The 21,203-nt window shown below is 41.3% G+C and overlaps 1 protein-coding gene across 1 annotated transcript in view; it reads left to right on the top strand.

The window, feature by feature from the left end:
- Positions 1 to 21,203, top strand: part of BBS9 (Bardet-Biedl syndrome 9) — a 258,515-nt gene that overhangs the window by 104,185 nt on the left and 133,127 nt on the right. Inside the window, exons 19-20 of the mRNA XM_056857693.1 lie at positions 8,345 to 8,527; positions 17,186 to 17,408. Of these exons, the coding sequence (XP_056713671.1) occupies positions 8,345 to 8,527; positions 17,186 to 17,408 (406 nt within the window). The remainder of the gene's footprint in view (positions 1 to 8,344; positions 8,528 to 17,185; positions 17,409 to 21,203) is intronic.

The following is a 21,203-nucleotide window of genomic DNA, read 5'->3' as shown; positions in this document are numbered from 1 at the left end:
GTGCTATTCTTTCATTTTAAAGCCCTTGCGAAAACAAGGTAAAACAAAGGAAATCTACTGATAGTGAAAAATCATGTGTTTTGATTTATGGACTCTGCTTGAGGCTTCCAAGTAACTACCATTGCAACTGAAGTATACTCATGTTACCCAGTTTCTGCCCATTTGGTACTGTCAAATGTAGACTAATGAGTCGGTGACTGAAGTGCTCTTGTGAAGCTGGATGGAAACTTTATACATGCAAGCTACAGAAGCAAAGTGCAGGCTATTAACAGCAGTACCAAATTGTTCTAATCACCATTGCTAATTCTGAATGAGGACCTTGTACTATTGTGCCTCCTGATGCAGGCTGAATCTTCCTGACTTCCTTACCCTTGCTTAGGGTTGCCAACCTCGAGGTGGTGGCTGGAGATCTGCTATTACAACTGATTTCCAGCCAAGAGAGATCAGTTCACCTGGGGGAAATGGCTGCTTTGGCAATTGGACTCTATGGCATTGAAGTCCCTCCCCTCCCCAAACCCCACTCTCCTCAGGCTCCGCCTCCAAAATCTCCGGGTATTTCCCAACCCAGAGCTGGCAACCTTACCCTAGCTTGTTTCATGACCTAGTTCTGGCTGGTATGGATGGCTGTGAGGTGCATGGCAAACCTGAGGTCCTTAAGATCTCTTTCTGCCTGTGTTTCTTGTTGTGTCAGTGGCTATGCAAAGGAGACTAGAGCTCTCCACTTAACATCTGGGAGATGTTAAAGTTATAGCTCCCCCAATGCCACCTGTAACACATCTGCATTACAATGATTCCCTTGCTAAGAGCATCTGAAACCCTGGAACACCCCAGACACCCTTCCTGATGTCTGTCTCACCTTTGTTGTCCCCCCACAGTCTCCAGTAACTCCAGTAACAGTTACACCAGCTCAATAGTACATTGAGAGGTAACCTATCACAGTACAACCTAGAATGTACATTTATGCTAGTTCAAGGTTTTAACCAGCTCCATCCTTTTGTCCCATTTTGGAGGAGGGGAGGCAAAATGCACTCCAAAACAGTATTTTGCTCAAAGATAGAGAACACAATGAAAGCTGGTTGGCATGTTCAGGTCGCAATTCTGTATTTTGAGTTCAAATATAGTTTTTTCAAGGGCTCCTGGAAATAATTGAAACAATGGTAATGTGAGCGTTCCTTTGAGTACTGAGAGATCTCAGGGAACCTTGGTGAATATGTTTATGCCATAATTTTTCATTTAAAGTTTTTTGATTCCACTATAATGAGACGTGGGGGCAGTGGATGGGATTTAATAAAGGGAGAGATAAACAATTTGAACAGCAGAGTTCTGGATAGAGGTCTGTACTGTGTATGACACGAGGCATTATAAAACTGGTATGTGGCAGTAACAGAACTAGGCACTCCCTCACAATTTAATTCACTAGGTGGCCTTCAGAAAACCACTTACCATTTCATTGTTTTAGTGCTGGTGCTGCTACTTCTACTGATTGGATCATATTACACTTTGAATTGCTTCTCTCTGTCTCGATTCTGTTTTGAGCTTTGTGTTGAGAACAGCATATAAATATACTAGATCAATTAAAAAAACAAACCCTGCAGCCTTGCATCTTCAGCATAGGGATAAAAATATTGACCAATGTTTCCAAGCTGTGGAAAAAGTCAGGAGCCCTCATGTTACAAGATTTAGATGTAACCATGTGCAAATAGAGACATTCATATGTATACTCTTTTTTATTTTTTTATAAATTTTTATTAGTTTTATATCTTTTCCATTAAACAAGCAACAATTTAAAAATATAACATTTAAATGTCTAGGTATGTTGCTATCATTCTAAATACATGATAATAAAAATAAAAAAGAAATTTTGACTTCCCCTTCACCTCCTCTTAATAAAATGGTTAAATTCCGTCATGATAAGTTCTGATCCTAATTACTTCCACTAAAATCATAACATTTTCACTTCTAAGCTATATAGTCAGTTCAATAATAATTATTAACATTAATATTATCACCTGGATCAGATTAATAAGTAATCTTCCATTTTTCCCAGATCTAATTCATGTTTACAATATTTCAACCAAACCTCCCACTCCCCCATATGTATACTCTTTACTTGTAATTACTTTACAGCACTTATTTGGAAACTTGACTTGTTTGGGATTAATTTTGAATGGGTTTTTATGAGTTGAAGATCTCCCCCCCTCTCCCCCCCACACACGGGCAGTTCATATGGGCTCTGTCTTACTATTTAGCTTAAGTACTTCTTGAACTTGGATCCCTTGAGTTTTCTGTTTTATTTAGAAGTTGCCTTTTTTAAAAATTACAAAATGCATATCAAAGTTTTACTTCAGGAACAAAAGTCTCTTGCAGAAATCTGTGCATTTACTTTAGCAATGAACGTTGAATGCAGTGGGAACAAATGAACCCTCGTTCTCTATATAAGGCATTTGTGAGATGGAACACTGCCCATCTGTTCAGTCATACTAGTATATCACTGACCGTTGGATGTAGGCTTGCCAACTCTGGATTGAGAAATTCCTGGAGACTTTGGAGGTAGAGCCTAAGGAGGGTGGGGTTGGAGGAAGGAGGGGAGCACAGGCAGGAATAATGTCATATATTCCACCCTCCAAAGCAGCCATTTAATCTAGGGAGAATAACCTCTGTAGTTTGGAGATCAGTTGTAGTTCTAGGAGATCTCCAGGCCCAACATGGAGGTTGGCGACCCTAGCTGGATGCTTAAGAATTAGATGTCCCTATACTGGATTTGTTTTTTAATTCATCTTGACCTTTAATATCAAGTGGGTTAAGGAAGGAAAGATATATGAGACTAGGTCATTCTCCTAGGGGAGGGGCTATGGCTCAGTGGTAGAGCATCTGCTTGGCATGCAGAAGGTCCCAAGTTCAATCTCTGGCATCTCCAGTTAAAGGGACTAGGCAGGCAGGTGATGTGTTAGACCTCTACCTGAGACCCTGGAGAGCCGCTGCTGGTCTGAGTAGACAATACTGACTTTGATGGACCAAGGGTCTGATTCAGTATAAGGCAGCTTCATGCGTTCATGTATTCCTGTTTTATGTGTGCCAGTTTCTGTAGTATAAAGTGGTAATGTGATTGTTTTAATTAATAGAGATCATCAGTGTATGAACTTCACAGAGCTTCCTGTGCAAAATAACAAGCTGCTGGTATGCAGGAGCTTACAATCCAATCATTGCTATATTTAGTAGTAAACTGCATGAACCCTGTGTGGGGCCACTGACAAATAAGATAGGGGTTTCTACATAGCCAAGGGTCTCTCTAGCTATGCTAGCTAGCTAACCAAAAGAAAAGGAGGAGAAACTCCAAATGGCCTGACGAGGGACTAAAACATGCTCCACAAACGATGGAGCATTGAGAACGCTAAATGTAGGTTAAAGGGGGGAAATCCGGTGTATTATCACCCTGTGCGAGCCTGTGAGAGGTTAGAAAATGGTGGAGGTTGGGTATATAAAATGATTCGACTTTAATTCTAAGCTGGCAGTACTTTACATTCTATTTTATTTTATTTTATTTAATTTTTAATTTTGATCTTCTCTTGCTTTTCCTGACAACCTCTGGTAGTGATGATATTAATAAATAATTTATTTGATTTTAGGCTGGCTATTTGGATTTTTAATTATTACTGTAATTTTCATGTACTGTTAACTGATATTGATGGACTGGTGGCGCTGTTGCATCGTACTTTTCCATGAATAGTTGTTGGGTTTTTGGAGGTCACAGGTTGCCATATCAATGAAAGGGTGGCTGAAGGCAATTATTATCAGCAACATTTAATGGGAAAAACCAAACCATATTGTTTGAGCAAAGACAGGAATAAAAGTAATGTAGAAACTCAGGAATACTAAAACATTATATCTTACTGCATTCCAGTCTCATAAAATGTTATAGAATCAGAAATATGTCAAGTATGTTCATTTGTGCTTTAAACTGTATCCTTGATAACTAATTCCTGGAAGTCTTATCAAGGGAGTATGGGAGGGACTGTGGCTCATTGGTAGAGCATGAAGAAGGTCTCAGGTTCTATCCCTGGTGGCTCCACTTAAAAGGATCAGGTAGTTGGTAATGTGAAAGACCTGGAGAGTTGCTCGCAGTCCAAGGAGCCCATATTGATCTTGATGGACCAAGGGTCTGATTCAGTATAATATGTGTGTATACCAGAAGGTGATTCAGCTTCATATGTGTGTAAACCAGAAGGTGGTAGGATATGTTTGGAAAATTCTTCCTTAGTTCTGCTCTTACTAGATAAATGTTATTTCCTTTAAGGGATGTTGCCTTTAAATTGTGCTGCTGTTATGAGTAATGTTTTAACGGCATTTACTTAATGCTTAAATTTGCTACCTTTTCTCCAGAAACAGCCCTGAAGGTGACTTACATCAATAATATTAAATAGAAATTAATATAAAGTAATTATAACAACAGCAACATAAATCAGATACAAATAACCAAAGAACTAAAAATACTAGTATCAGCGTAGAGATAAAATTCAACATTGTAAATGTTTTCATAGAAGAGATGCATTTTCAGAAATTATCTAAGATAGGAAGCCTTGGAAAGGAGTTCCATACTACTGGAGCCATTGCTGAAAATTCTCTAATATTAGTTGAGGACAATCCAACTTTGACAGTCAGGGCCCTGCAACAATAGTTCCCCAAATAATTTTAACTTACGAGGTTGGCTCATAGGCTTTTTAAGTCATCTAGCACTTTGAATTTAGCCCAGAAAATCCGAACTCAGTGCAACTCAAGAATAATCTATGTCGATGTGCTCTGAAATCTGCTCTGGCTAGAAGCCAGCCTGACTCATTTTGAATTAGTTGGAGCAGTCCAGTCAAGAAGTTACCAGAGCATGCATGTGTTGGCTTAGCTTCCAGAAAATAACACAGGTGGTGAATCAGCCAAAGCCTAAAAAGAATGTACTCCTGGCTATGAACTGGGTGTCTTTGTTAAAAAAACTCCTTTGACCAGAGATCTTGAGCTGTACAATAATATTAAAATGAATTAATTATATAATGCACAATGTTGTTAGACTGTACTATAAACCGTAAGATAATAATAACTAACATATTATTAATTCTGAGCTGGAGGGCGCTTTAAGAATATTACAGCAGACAAAAACTTAGTTACAAATCTACTAGTTTCTTTTTTAACTATTTAGTTTTCCCATAAAAGAAAGAAAAGAAGATTTAACATAAGATACACTATACAATACTTGATAAACACAATAATAATATTAGATAATATTATAGAGTGAATTGTGATAAAATAGAATAAAAAACTTGCAGTGGTGATTACTATTATAAATCTAAACGTGAATTTATAAAAACATTTCCCAGGTATTGACAATTATCTTTCCATAATATATTTAGATGTTTTTTCCCTTTCAACAGCTTTCCAATACAATGTAACAAAAGGATTGTTAGTAATTCATATATATCATTTCAACAACCTCTTCCTCTGCTCCCCATTTTTAAAGAATAATATGAGTAGTATGTTTTCCATTTGTCGTTAAATTCTTTGATTGGGCTATCATTCACATAGTTTGTTAATTTTGCCATTACTGCGTATTCAGCTAATTTACTTTCCCAGACCTCCTGGGAAAGACACTCTTCTGCTTTTCATTTTGTTGCAAATATAACTCTGGCTGCCATTATCATATATCTAAACAATTCTTCCAAGATTTTTGGAATGTTTTTGGCAAAATGCCCAATAGCATGCTCTTGGCTTCCATAGAAAATTTAATTTTTAAGGATTTCTGGATTTCAACATATTTTTCCAATTTTTAAAAATCTTTTTGCATGTCCACCACATATGATAAGGGGTGCCACCCACCTCTTTGTATTTCCAATATTTCCCATTATAGTCCTTGTCCATCTTATCGATATCCTTTGGGATACCACCAATAAAACATCTTATACCAATTTTCTCTTAATGTTTGACTTGCTGTAAATTGTATATCTTTTGTCCATAAGGTTTCCCGTTGTTGGAGAGATATCGCTTCCTCAAAAGTTTGCATACATGTTTTAACTTGTTTTGTTTCTGTGTCAAATTGAAGTAATAGCTCATAAATTCATTCTAATAAGTGTTCTTCTTGCTGCGTTATCACCTTTATGAATTCTGTCAACTCCCTTATTATGTCTCTTGCTGTGTGAATGTCCTTTATTCTTGAAATTAGTTGAAAGCCTGGGTGCTTCTCAAGCTTGTATCTGAGACCAGTTCTGTCAACGTGTGGAAATTGTGGAACTTGCTGGGCCAGTCACAAACGCACACACACACACACCCTAATTTGTCTCACAGGGCTGTTGTGAGGTTAAATTGGAGGAGAGGAGAACAGTGGAAGCTTTGGGTCCCCATTGGGGAGAAAGACAGGTTATAAATGTAAATAAGTAGGCCCCGTGGAGGAGCTTGCCCAATTAGAAAACAGGATTAAGCAGTTGATACCATTTCTAGCTGGCATGCTGTAGTGGTTAAGAGATGCAGACTCTGATCTGGACAACCAGGTTCGATCCCCCCACTCCTCCACATGAAGCCTGCTGGATGACCTTGGGTCAGTCACAGTTTCTGTCAGAGCTCTCTCAGCCCATGCAGAAGCAGGCGACGGCAAACCACCTCTGAACACCTCTTGCCTCAAAAACTCTACAGGGTTGCCATAAGTCAGCTGTGACTTGACAGGTAAAACAACAGCAAACCACTTCTAGGTCAGGAAAACAGTCTAGTCCCAAACATAGACACGCACTGGCTCTGGCTGCAAGTGGGCAGGAGGCAACAAAATAAAGGGGGTGTGGGACTCAAGGTGGCAAAAATCTCATGGTGTTGCCAGCGTGTAGTGGCTAGGATTGGTGGTTTGGAGCGGTGGAGTCTGATCTGGAGAGCCGGGTTTGATTCCCCAGTCCTCCACATGAGCGGCGGATGCTAATCTGGTGAACTGGATTTGTGTCCCCTCTCCTACACACGAAGCTAGCTGGGTAACCTAGGGCTAGTCACAGCTCTCTCAGCCTCACCTACTTCACAGGGTGTCTGTTCTGGGGAGGGGAAGGGAAGGTGATTGTAAGCCAGTTTGATTCTTCCTTAAGTGGTAGAGAAAGTTGGCATAAAAAACCCAACTCTTCTTCTTCATCTCCTCACCAGCTGTGTGAAATGGCAGTTAGTGATCCTAAATATTACATCTAAAAAGATATAGTGCACAAATAGGATTGCCAGCCTCCAGGGGATGGCTGGAGATCTGCTATTACAACTGATCTCCAGCTGATAGAGATCGGTTCACCTGGAGAAAATGGACCGCTTTGGCATTTGGCAAGGAAGTCCCTCCCCAAACCCTGCCCTCCTCAGGCTCCGCCCCAAAAACCTCAAGCCAGTGGCAAAGAGGGGCCTGGCAATCCTATGCACAAATCGACTTCCATAGCTATAATTTTTATTTAAGGCAAGCCATGGATATTTGCTGTTACAATTGTGCTTTGCCATTCCTTGTGGGCATGTGTAGGAAGTGGATAGTGTGTTTTTGAAGGTCTGATACTTTTATTTACAGCCATTGGCCAGCATATGGATAGTGTGTTTTGGAGAACATTTTCAAGGATTAAAGTACCACTTAATTGTGTTCTGTTTCTAATTGTCTTTTTCCACTGAAGCACTGGATCTTTGACTAGGATAAAATATTCTGCCAGTTTAGAAAGAGGGGGGGGGGAGCTGGCATTTTAGTTCAGCACACCTTCAATTTCCTTTTCAAAATCTTAGTACGCCAGTAGCTATGCTTGTGCTATAAAACATCAGTGGACTGACCACATGTGAAAAAAACTGCTGTTTTTATAAACCGCGTGTGCATGTGTCGATTAAATGAAAATGTCATTGATACAAGAGGATTAATTCTTTCCATGTAGAAGCCACCAAAAGGCTATCTGATTTTACATTAAATGATAGGCTTTGGAAGTTACGCCAGTGAGGATGATCACAGAGGGACTAATACTGTAGGTGGTATGTAAAATGAGTGCTTACAATTTGCGAAGGGCTGCTGTGTCATATTATATACTGAGGATCACCCTGGAGTCCTTATTATACTATGTATGTAGACCATGGAGAGTCCCTTCTGCATTGCTTGTAATCATAGATTAATCACAGTACCATGTGGCTTTTAAACTCTACTTCTCATTCAAGAAGATGGCAAATAATAACTCCATAATCTATCTGGCTTATGTTTTTGGAAAGCAAAGTTCATGAGGCTCTTCTAAAGAAAACTAAGGGTGAGCCAAATGCAATGTTAGTGTTGAGTGCTCAAGAATGGTAAAAGTATACCTAACAGAAGTTTGTAATTCTTTTTTTGCAGGTAATAGCTCTAGCAGATGCAGCTGAAGAAAACCAAGCCAATATGTTCCAGGCATTCTCAAAGCTAAAAAGTGCCACCCAGCTGGTAATTCTGCTTATTAGCCTGTGGCAGAAATTGAGTGCTGACCAAGTTGCTATTCTGGAAGCTACATTTTTGCCATTAACACAGGATACTCAGGAACTGGTAAGAATCTGCTAGGTTTACTGAAAATCTGGAAAAGCACTAAAACTATAATTATCATGGGCTTTCCAGCATGTTCTATTAAAGGGTGATGGTGGTGGTTTTTTTTTTTTTGTTTTTTTTTAATGAAAGTTATGTACAGCTATTCTTTTTTTTTTAACATGAGGGAAGGGGGTATAGATTTGTTTTTAGAATGTCTTGCTGACCTGTACTAAAGGTATTTTATAGCTTGTGTTTGTTTATTGAAGCTGGAATTTCTCTTCTGTTTGCTTCAGAACCAGATCTACCATGAGGACAGGGATGTGGGCTGCTTCCGGCAGCAGATTTGGGGTTCTATTATTAAAGGGCACCAAATTTGGGGTTCTGTTATTAAAGGGCACCAAATTGTCAGTCATGTTTACTGTGGTGGAAAGGGCATTCTGTGGATTTTCTGCATCAAACCATGCATTCCTGAATGGAGGGGCGGGGCCACAAAGGAGCCGGTGTGACCCCATGCTGGCATCCATGCCACTTTGCGCCATGATAAGTGGCACCAACGCCAGCGCAGGGGCACTTATGCCAGCCCCTGGGAATGGCGCAGCGGCACAGACCTCAGCCCCCAGTGCTGCCACATTGCTGGAAGTGAGTGCCTGTGCCGTCATTGAGGGGGGCGTTCCCAGGGGCGGAGCTGCCTTTAGGCAGCTTCCAAACCCCTTTCGGCCCAAGAATGCTCCTTTGCACTGCCGTGGAGCTACGCCAGCAAAATAGCTGGCGTTGGCCTGTGAATCTCAATAGGCGAGTTTCACGGGTTTTTATTTTAAATGCTTTCTAAATTTTCATTTTCCGGCCGGGAAGCCTCACAGGAGGTGGCGTAACTAACTTCCCCTCTTTCAGGAATCGGCTGAAAATGTCCTGGGCGAGCTCTGATGCTTCCTAACCGATATTTCAATAATGTTGATCCCCCACACACCCTTGTATAGTCCATACATCTGGGAATAGCTCCTAATCCTCAAAGGAAGACTGATTCAGTTTTTAACGTTACCCTTCAAGATCAGACGTGTCTTTTTTGCTGAAAATGAGAGTGCTGGAAGCAGGGTTAAGTATTTTTGGCTATTTCTCTTCCTCCCTTTACCTTGATCAGGGTTCAGGAATGGAAGCAATTATTGGGCCACTGTTTCCCAGAAAATTCTGAAGACACCTGCTTTCTGTGGTCCTGGGAAGGTGGAGGGATCATGAGCAGTTTAGTGCCAAAGTGTTAACCCAGACGTATTCACCACATGCTGCTCACCAGAGAATATCCAGGGCTTTTCTGTCTAGGCTACAAAGTGCTACTGTATATAATTTCTGGTCATTCTGAGAGTGAGGAAGCTACCATTATAGCATTCTGGTGTAGGAAGACATCTCCAGGACTGCAACCTAGAAATCTGTTCACACGTTCACAGTAAGAATTTTTTCTGTCCTTGGTGGGTGCTGCCTTTGGACAGTGGATTCTGCAGATGGTGTTGAAGCATAGCCAGACACAAACTACTAACCTACCCAGACGAGACTACTGCTGTTCTGTTACACTCCAGATTCAAAGTCTGCCTCCTGTGTTCCTGAGAGGCTATGAGAATTTTTTTTCTGTACTGAATTTCCCTTTCTTCAAAGAGGCCAGTCTACCTACCCAGAATTGAGTGTGTGGGATGGTTAATGCTCTTATTTATTTAAAACATTTGTATGCCACCTTTCCATCCAGTTAGGGGCCATCAAGGCCACATAGAATTAAAAGATTAAAAGCCAACTTTTGCAAACAGTACACACACACACACACACACACACACACAAAACTGACAAAAACAAACAAGGAGGGTCAGTGAGCATATGCCAGATGAAACAAAAAACAAAAATCTTAACCTACTGACAGAAGACAGTGATTGAAAGGGAGAGGTGAATCTTCCTGGGGAAGGAATTCCATAATTTTGGTGCCGTGACTGAGAAGGCCCTTTTTCAGGTTGTCACCCATCTAGCCTCAGATGGCGGGAGCACCCAAAGCAAAGCGTGGCCTCTGACAGTGGTCATAATGGTTGCATAAGTGGGTCTTAGGGAAACTTCAAGGATAAGCAGGACATACAGTGATTCTCTGTATTTACCTCTTAACATCTTTTTCACTTGTTAGAGGTTCGTAGTTTTTGTGGTTGTGGCTATACATTCTTTCCCCAGTTACCATAGTTTGTTCCTTGTTGATGGGTATTTCCTTTTCTACCACTTCCAGCCTGGGAAGGCAGCCTCCCCACCCAAAGTTCAAAGATTTCCCATCTTTCTACCAGGAGGAAGTACTAATCTTAATGCAGAGAATTGCCTGTGTATTCCATGAAGAATGGGAACGTACCATGTGTAAAATTTACTTTTAATTAAAACAGTCGTTATTATGGCAGAGGTTATTTAAATAACCCCCTATTAAATAAGCTGTGGAATAACAATTGTGTCAAAAAAGTAAAAACAAAAAGAATTTGTAATTTTACAATTTCACCCATGTTAGTAAAAAGTGCAAATGAGGTATTCATGGTTCATGTTGAATTTAGGTGATCTGTCATATAGATAAGTATGATAGATAGGTTGATATGATAGATCTTTAGACTTTAACTGGACCCTGGGAAAAGAAAGTACCACTCTCTCAAAAGAGTAGAAACATAGTGAGTTGGATCCAAAGAACCATACGTGGAAGGAAAAGAACCGCTAGCACCACTAAAGAGATTGCACAAGAATTCACCCAGCACTATAATAGGCAGTTGTTATGCCTATGCAGGAAGTTTATGCAAACCCTTGCACAAGTGGAGGAATGTATCTGTAGTTTCACTTTTCTTGCACAATATTCTAGTGCTGCATATAACAGTCCTTCCATGATCAGAGGACTACTTCTGCATGCAGAAGAGACCCTTTGGATCCAGCTCGCTATGGATTCATAATGCATAGTATGTGCACACAACAAATCTGTGATGCCCATGGCATGTTCTGATATGCGTGCCAGAGAGCCAGGCTTAGCTGCTAAATCCTGTCTCATAAGTCCACACTACTCATGAGCCCCAAGTTGTTTGATTTCTCCTTTGTTCACCAAATCTGAAAGAGACAGATCTCAGGCATCAGATATCTGGAATGCAATGGTTCAAAATAGCTAACGTAATTTTTTAAAATCTTAAAATGCTTAGTTTGGGTAATGCTTTGAGACATTTTCTAGTACAATGTGGAGAGAAATCTGTTTGATACCTTAAGACAAAAGATACTACTTTAGTACCTGTACTTTTGTGATCCCAGTGCATATATATCCCACGATATGCAATGTCAGATTCCAAGACGACAGATATAAGTGGTGGTGTGCTGTGCTCAATTGAAAACCTAAAATTGATGGTGGATTTTGGAGCAAAAAGCATTTTCCCAGGATGCTGCAGTAATTCCATACTGAAGTTATTACAGTACCACAGAAATCTGAATGCAATTTAAAGAGCAGGGTGTGGGGTGCACTTTTGACATTCCATTGGTGCCTTCAAGACAGAAGCTTCCAGTTGTGTTCAGGTTTCCCCACAAGCAGTTGAGTGGGACTTTGGTGGGAGGGTACATTCTGATGATTTTTATTTTACTCTTTAATCAGTTCTACATCTTGATTGGCTATGTGTTTTTGCAGTACAGTTTTACTTGGCATAGTGCATGTTCTGTAATGGTATTTTCTGTGTACGGAACGGCAGTCTTTCTAACAGCATCCTCACCACCAATACATATCTGTTCAAAACAGAACACAGCCTCTTGTATTCTGGACATTTATTTAATATAAGAGTCTTTCACAGGTTTGTCCTTATCACTAAGCAGTATTTAACAGGTGTCACTGTTAAATGCTTCAAGTAGCTTTGGTTGGCATAGATATGTAAAGGTAAAAAGAGTAGCAATTATTTGAAAGTGTTTTTGAAAAGTACAGCGCAGGCTATTAAGTTATATATTACTATATTATGCCACAGTAAATTCATTAATTTCACAAGACTGCCTATTGTTTAGATCGGGTACATGATCAAAAACATACTCCCCCCAGTGTGGTGTAGTGGTTAAAAGTAGTGGTTTGGAGCAGTGGACTCTGATCTGGAGAACCGGGTTTGATTCCCCACTCCTCCACATAAGCGGCGGAGGCTAATCTGGTGAACTGTATTTGTTTCCTCACTCCTACACATGAAGCAAGCTGGGTGACCTTGGGCTAGTCACAGCTCTCTTAGAGTTCTCTCAGCCCCACCTACCTCAGAGGGTGTCTGTTGTGGGGAGGGGAAGGGAAGGTGATTGTAAGCCAGTTTGATTCTTCCTTAAATGGTAGAGAAAGTCAGCATATCAAAACCATCTCTTCTTTTCTAGCTGTAATGGGAATATTATTTGTACATATTGTAATTGAAAATGTTGGTTTCTTGCTTAGCTGTTGTGTGGGAGAAGTGGTTTCAGTTCCTTTCTCCCTGCCCCTTTCTATTTTCCCATCAAACAGTTTATTGGCAAGACTCAGTTTCCTTTAATCAGCTATGCAAGCACAGACCTAGTTGTTTGATGAGCATTTTGTTGAGCTAGGCCCTCTGAATTATCCCCTGAAATAGATTTTAGTTCACAACAGACAAAAAGTGTACAGTAAAAGATGTGATTTCCCATGTGGAGCTGAAGAGTTACAGTTCCGCAAGCAAGGGCGTTTGGCCTTCAGCTATAAAACCAGCAGTGTATAAGACTGTGTATAAGACTGAAGATCCCACCTCTTTCTTGTAACCAAACCAATGTGCCCATGTGGTGTGGCCATTTGCAGGAATGGGTTCAGAACATTGTCACTGTTTTTTTCTTTGCAGAGGGTGAGGTTACCTCCATACTTTAAACACCATGTTTTCTTCTGCTTTGCATGTTTGAAGACAGTTCTTTATTTGCATTCCCAGGACACAGGTTTTACTATTTTTGGAATCGGTAGATGGGGAAAACAGATAAGCAGTAGGATGTTTGCCATTTATAAAGACTGGTTGTCTCAAAGCAGGTTAATGAGCTAGCTCTTAAGTGATAAAGAAGTCTCTTCCTGGTATTGAATGGTTAGTTTGTATCTACAGTTAAATAGGCCACTGAGCCTTTGATGCTATTAATCTGTTGGGGAAACTTAGCTTAAAAGCTTAGAAGTGACACAAAAACTGGTAAGGACCTCTAGTCCTATCTTGCCCAGTCCGCCACAACAGACTTTAAGAAACAGTAGTCACCCCAACCATAGGCAAAGCAAACTTGTCTTTAGAACTGCAGCCAGCATTTATCCCGTTACAGCTCCAGAGACATCGGCACAACTGACATTTCCCTTAAAGAGAAATATTTGTCTTTATTTTTATTTTCAAAATCCATTTCCATTGGTTTGTTTAATGGTGGTATTTTTTATGACTCCTCTCATGCTGTGCAGAAAAAAAGAAATTGTAAATATTTGTTTTGTGTTACTGGTTTTTAGACTTTCTATCATCCTTTGCATTTATTGGAATTATAAGCAGATTTGAAAGGCAGAACATTTCTCCTGCTGTCATTCTGTGGTTTGCAGGCTTCGTAAAGCTTTCCCATGAAGGCCAAGTCTACAACTATTTTTAGAGTTTTCTTGGTCCTAATATAGATGTAATTTTCCCTGATATCTTGGCTGTATTTAAGATAATGGGAGTGTCCTGCAAATTTGTGCCCTCCTGCTCTCTTCCCACATGAAACCCTAGTGTGTGTAAAGTGCCGTCAAGTCGCAGCTGACTTATGGCAACCCAGCAGGGTTTTCGAGGCAAGAGACTAAGAGGTGGTTTGCCATTGCCTTCCTCTGCATAGTGACCCTGGTATTCCTTGGTGGACCTCCATCCAAGTACTGACCAGGACCAACCCTGCTTAGAGCTTCTGAAATCTGACGAGATCAGGCTAGCCTGGGCCATCCTGGTCAGGGCCGTGAAACTTTTACCCTCCACTCTTTAAAACTATGATTAACTTTAACCAGGTAATCAGGGTTTGAAGGCGAGTTTGCAGACCCTGGTTAATCACAGCTAGCAATAATGGTATGTCGATGAAAGAATATACCATTGGTGATTACTGAACAGAGAAAGGTCTGGGAGGAATTCTCCAGACCTCTTAACTCTGGTAAAGAGATCAGGAAGTATAGTGTTTGCACTGAGCTTGATGCCATTTCAGTACACAAAGTAATTATCTAGCCTTTCGCTACGTAGTGTCTTAATGCATTTGTAATATTGTTACCTTTCTTTTTTAAAAAAATATTTATTTAAACTGGGTTTATCTTCCTGTGTACCTCATTCATTCTGTATATAAACCATCACCTTCTCAGTCATCTTCATACATCTAATTAAGTAGGCTGCTGTTTATGAAAGCTCATGCCAAAATAAACCAGTAAGTCTGTGCCAAAATAAACTAGTTAGCCTCCATCTGGGAGATTCCCCTGTTGTTGGGCTGACTCTTTAACACAAACGAGAGAGAAAAAATGGGACCCGTGACTGGAACTGTATCATATCAGACAGGTTTTGTGCATTACTTCTTGTTTTAAGAACATTTTCTCCCTCAGTCTGAGCCTTGTTAAAGCAGTTAAGCTTGTACTTTGTCATTGAAGAACGAGTTAAACTTAGCTGTTGGAAGTGTTTGTTTTAAAGCATGTACTGAAATGACATTCTGCAACACCTGAAATATTAATGATCCCCCCTTTCGATTTTTAATCTCTTTATTTTGTAACAGGGGAAAGCTGATTCAAAAATCAAAAGTCTATTAATCTTACACATAAATTTCTTTTGAATGTGGTGTTATGGTTTTCTTTTTCTTTTCCCCCCAATAATCCTTTATAGGCTTTTTAAATAGAAAGTAGGCCACTGTGGGCTTGTAATCCATATTACACATCTTAATGAAGTAAAGTTAGCATACTGCACTTAGGGTTTTTAAGAAGCAAGGAGATTTATATCCCTTTCTAATCTTCCTTATCTTCATATTTATGTACTTTTTAACCTTTATCTTTAAAACTGTCATTGCAGTAATCCCTGTCTGATCACCTGTTATTTATACATGCTCAGTCTTCTATATAGCTGCCTTTAATCAGAGTTTGGCTGTCCAAATACAGCTTTCAGTACTCGATGGGTAGTCGTGTTAGTCTGTAAGTAGCAGTAGAAAAGATCAAGAGTCCAGTAGCACCTTAAAGACTAACAAAATTTCTGCCAGAAATTGTAGTTCATCTCATCTGCCAGAAATTTTGTAAGTCTTTAAGGTGCTACTAGACTCTTGCTCATTTCTATAGCTTTTAGTACTGATCACAATGTAAATTCAGTACCCTTAAGCAAGAAGCCTCTATTTTTCTACGGGTTCTCACCCCAGTGGGTACCAACTGTTAGTAGGAAGACATATACTCCAAAGTGTTACTGATATGAATTAAATGGTCTGTTGAAAGGCATTACTGAATAATACACTACAAAAGCAAATTGCAAACTGAATCAGATGCATGATACAGGAATATATGACAAAAGGCATGGATACAAAACCATCAGTAAGATGCAGGTGGTTACAGGAAATAATATCAGCAGATAAATAGGCAGTGCTGAAACATGATTAAATAGAGTATAATTCAAAATCAGTTGTAAACTATTAGAGGTCACACTACATAGTGGAGAGATGAACTACAAACCTTTACATGTATTTGAAACAAAAGGTTGGAAACTTCTAGTTTAGCTCAGTTTCTTAGCAAGTCATCTGATGCAGTTTCATAGCTACCTATCCAGGGATCCAGGAAAGATGAAGAGACATGACCTTCACATGCTTGTGAGCCTCTCAACCCTCAGACTCCTAGAGAAGCTTTGTGACATCTTAAAAGTGCTGGCAAATTTACTTGGGATTTTAAAGATTTTTTTTTTTAAGAGCTTCAGTAACTATTAGGCTTTGAAACTGCATCGAACATATCCATAGATGACAACAAGAAAGCAGCAGCCACTTTCCAGTTGATTTGCATGTGGCAAAGTATTTATTAGGTGTAATTGGGCGAAGGAGAAGGTCCATATTATTTGCACATTGGGAACTATTTGATGATTCTCTAACAACCCATTCCTGACAATGATTCCTCTAACAACCCATTTTGGCAGCCAGGGACAGCATGGCTGCACCGCCTCCTAAGCCGTTCCCTGGCCTCTGAAAAGCTTTAAAAAGCCTTTAGAAGGCCTTTTATTTTTTAAATGGGGCTTTTGCCCCATTGAGAATAGCGAGGCTGCACCAGCAAAAAGTTTGCGCAGCCTCGCTCTTCTACCGTTGGCATACCCAGGTCAAAAGGGGACAGGAAGCTGCCTACTGGCAGCTCCGCCCCAGGAATGCCCCCGGGATGCTGGCGCGGGGTTTGCATCAGTGGGGCACCAGCGGAAGGACCAGCCGGTGTCCCTGGGTGGCGCTGCCGTGGCAGCACCAGGAGACCAGTGTCTGGGCCTCCCAGGCGCTGTTGGGGCCACTCACTGTTGCGTAATAGTCTGGGTGCCGGGGGAGGGGGCTATGCTGGCGCAGCCCCTTTTTGGCCTGAGGGCTTTCATCCTTGGAGGTCAGTAATGGGCTGTAAGTTTGTTTCCGTATCACTATTTACTGAAGTTTCTTTCTCTGCTGTAAAACAGCAAGTTGGTTTTGCATTTCATTTTTAACACAGAAATATTTTTTTCTCCTTTTGTGCAGGGTTGGGAAGAAAGTGTGGATGCTTCAGTCTCTCACTTGCTGAAAACATGTTTGTCCAAGAGTTCTAAAGACCATGCCCTGACTCTTGCCAATCAGTTGAGTATCCCTAAGGATACTAACAGGCTGAAGAAACACATAACCTTGCTGTATGATAGACTGGCCAAAGGTGGTCGTATGTCTCTAAATACGGACACTGACTCTCAACAACTTACAATGTTGCCAGGTAAGATATTCGATATACACCTTGTTCAAAAATAAAGGAATGCAACTTTGGTTTAGGTTTGCAGTTTTGAGTTTCCTGCTAAAAGGGTGAGAGTCAGGAGAAATGACTTTTCTCTCCCCCTCAGAAATTCCAGTGTAACCACTGAATAAATATGCTAGTGGAATTTAGATGCCAAATATTTTTAGAATGGTATGTATTTCTTTGCTGTAGCATTAAATATGATCCATTATGTTTTTCTTCTAACCAATAAAAAGTGGATTAGAGAATAAAACCATTTTGAACTAACGTTTGTCTAAACTTGATCACTGGTTGCCATATTTCAGGAACATAAATAGACTAATACAGAAGTTAATGCACCCCAGATGATCATTTTCTGCTGCCTTAAAGCTAACCGCGTTCATTTGAAAGGCACACAGAGATATGCATTTCTTCTGTGTGGGAGTCTATGTATGTACACAACTGCGATTTTATAGTAAGTTCCTAGAAATGGCTTAAAACTGTAGCTGCCTGAGAAGGGAAGCCATAAGAAATTGATTCACATGGCTCTTCTTTCCCATGATCCAAAGCCTTAATTTTTTTCCTTATCAAATAGGTAGTTAGAAATTAATTGTATATGGCCAACGGCCATCATTGCAATATAAAAAAAACAAGTATCCAAGATAAAAACACCTCCCCAAGATTATCAAACACAACACTGGAACATGTATAATAGGGACTGGGAGGAGAGGAGTCCTTCCTTCTTACACTAACTTCATGGAAATGCATACAGGTAAGGAGCCTATACCTCCTTCCCCCTGCATACCCATCTTAGGTATGAAATATAAACCACTCTAGTGGCCTGCATCTAACAATTGACTTGGAGGAGAAAGGATACCTTACCTGTTGATGTTTTGTGATTCAGTGATTCCCCACCCCCACCCCACTTCTTGGCAGCTTATAATAGCCTGGTTTATAACAAGTTATTCTACTATCTTGAACAGGTTTGGTGTCACAAGGCTAGCCTGTAGTTGGCTTTACTCTTTTAGACCAGATTCAGAGAATAGCTCTGGAAGGTATCTGTACTGCACTATGGTGGTTAATGTGTTCTATAGAATGAAAGAACACACGCACACACACACCTTATATACTGTATTTTCTGGCGTATAAGACTACTTTTTAACCCAGGAAAATCTTCTCAAAAGTCGGGGGTCGTCTTATACGCCGGGTGTCGTCTTATACGCCGGATGCTGAATTCCGAGCCGGACTGGAGAATCTGCCTGGGGAGCCGCCTCCGCTCTGTCCATGTCCGCTGGAGGAGGGAGGGGAAGCGAGCCCTGCGAGGGCGCTCACTGCCCGGCTCGGAGTCGGAGCCAGGTGCGCCGGGGTGCATGGAGGGAAGTGCTCGGCTGCGCTCCAGCGGCAGCGCAAGGCAGGCAGGCGGCTGGCTGGCCGGCTGGCCGAGGCTGGGGTGGCCACTCTCTTCTCTCGGCACAGGGTGTTTTGGCTGCCACCTAGCACACCCAACATGCCCCCTTTCCTCCCCGGCCTCCGCTTCAGCTTCTGTATTTATGGGCTTCCCTCCCCTCCAAACCCTCCTTTAGCCCCGCCCTCCGCGGGCCGTCGGCTCAGTCCTCCCCTCGCCTTTAGCCTCGCCCTTCTCGAGGGCCCTTATCTCGCCCCCGTCCCCCTTTTCTTCCCCGCTCCCTTCTCCCCTCGCCGACTCCCCCCGAGAGCCACGTCCCGCCACTTCGGGCTCCCACCCTCCCACCGGGGCCCAGGGCTGAGCCTTGGCTACAGCCGGCGTCTCTGGCTGCGGGGCTCCCGCTGCCCGGGGAGGCTCCCTCCCCGCCTCGCCTCCAGGATTTGCTCCGGCCGGGCCGGGTCGGCACACACTCTTCCATGCCGGGAGGTCGGCCCCCGGCCTCCTCCTGTTCCTCCCGCCAGCCCTACCTCCCGGCGCGCTGCCAGCTCGTCCGGCCACCCCCGCCCCCTCTTTCTCTCGCTCCGGTAAGTGGTGTTGTTTCCCCAGGGGTTGAGCCACCCCAGGAGGCCCGGGGGTGGCCGTGGGGTTGCGGTGCAGTCCCGAGGGCCGGCCCCAGGCCGCGGACTCGGGACAATCCCAAACTCTATATTTTAACTGTAAAAATGGGGGATCGTCTTATACGCCCAGTCGTCTTGTACGCTGGAAAATACGGTATATCAAGCTGTAGGAGAGGTGGTCCAGAATTTTGCAATGTAGTATCCTCATTCTGCTGAGACATCTAGTTCTTTCTGAGTAACGAAGACTTGTCTGCTTGTTAAACTAGTGTTAGGGAGGTGCAATAAAATGGATGTACGCCAGCTAGGCTCAGATTGTTTGAAATAACATGGTACTAACGTTATTGGGGAATCCTACCCCTCTTAGAGTTATGAGTTGTGTTGTCATTGGTGGAGCAACAACTGTATAACTGAATCTTCTGCCTAGGGAATGCTCCTAAACCTGGTGCTGCTCTTTGATAAGCAATTGACACCAATGGAGTTGCATTTTTAATCAATTATATTTGATACATCAGCAAAATTCCCTTCTATGCAATAAGAATCTTTCCACTATCTTTTAATACCGTTGTAATATTGAGAAAAATTACTACTAAAGAGCAGGCCCAGGTACAGCACATTACAGTAATGTTCTGTAGATGTAGGGTTCAGTGTTCAGTTCCTAATGTGTACGTGGAGGAGACAGTATATACAACCGGTTCTATGGCTGCTGCATGGGCCACTAGTACATTTCAAGGTCCAGTAAAAGTGTTTGGTGCTGATTTTTTAAAAGCTCTTAATAGATTGGAATCTTCACAGCTTAGTATTTCTCCCAGTATGTTTCCTTGTCACTGAAGGTTGCGTGGAAAAACCCTGTTTCCACTTCTGTTCTCTGGAAAAACTGTACTTGGGATCAGAGGCTTTTATAACCCTTGCTCCCAGACAATCTGGACTGAATTCCCTATGGTGGTTCATCACATTTTTGGAAAAAATGCAAAATTAATCTTTTCGGGGTTGCTTTTGGTTTATAATTCTGTGTCTTCATTTTCTGTTTTAATATTGCGGGTTGTGCTTTTAATAGATTTTATGTCCCTTTGTGCATATGATAAGGCAGAAGATAATTATCAGAATAAATACAGATATTTGAACAATTGGAAAATAACATGGGTATAGTCAAATTTGGGAGAGGTTGTGGATGGGTGGGGATTTCACACATACACACACTATTTCCATTCAAATACTAAAGCACTAGACATGCACACACAGAATTTAATAGGTATTTAATTGTTGTTTTTGCAAAGATAAACCAACTCTGACATTGACTAAGTTGCTATATAGTTACTTATTTTCTAACATAATGAATCAGTCATCACAGTGGTAGAACCTGATTAATGCTATATATATTTTGTTTTATCATCCATATGCATACTTTTTTTTTAAAGTACAGCTACTGTGCCCTGAAAAGGGGCAGCTAAATAGTCAGCTTTTCTGAAAATTGGAATGCTCATGTAAGCCCTTAAAAAAAAAAGCAACCAACTGACCAACCTCAGTATAGAGATCAGTAAAAAAAAAAGAGATAGATTTAACTGTATTCAAAAGCAGGGCCATGATCCAAAGATCCATGAAACTAATTCCATAAGCCCCAGGGAACCAGACTTCTGATTTGTTAGTGGACCCCTCCACAAACTGCACAGTGGTAGTTTGCTATTGAAAGTGGAGGGATTCTCACAAACTGCTTGTTCATCCTGATCATCCTTGATGCTTCCTGGTAATCTATAATTCTTTATTCTCTGCTCTTGTGAC

This window comes from Euleptes europaea, chromosome 11 (genome assembly GCF_029931775.1).
Source record: "Euleptes europaea isolate rEulEur1 chromosome 11, rEulEur1.hap1, whole genome shotgun sequence".
Classification (NCBI taxonomy): Eukaryota; Metazoa; Chordata; class Lepidosauria; order Squamata; family Sphaerodactylidae; genus Euleptes; species Euleptes europaea.
This window is presented reverse-complemented; position numbering and strand designations above follow the sequence as displayed.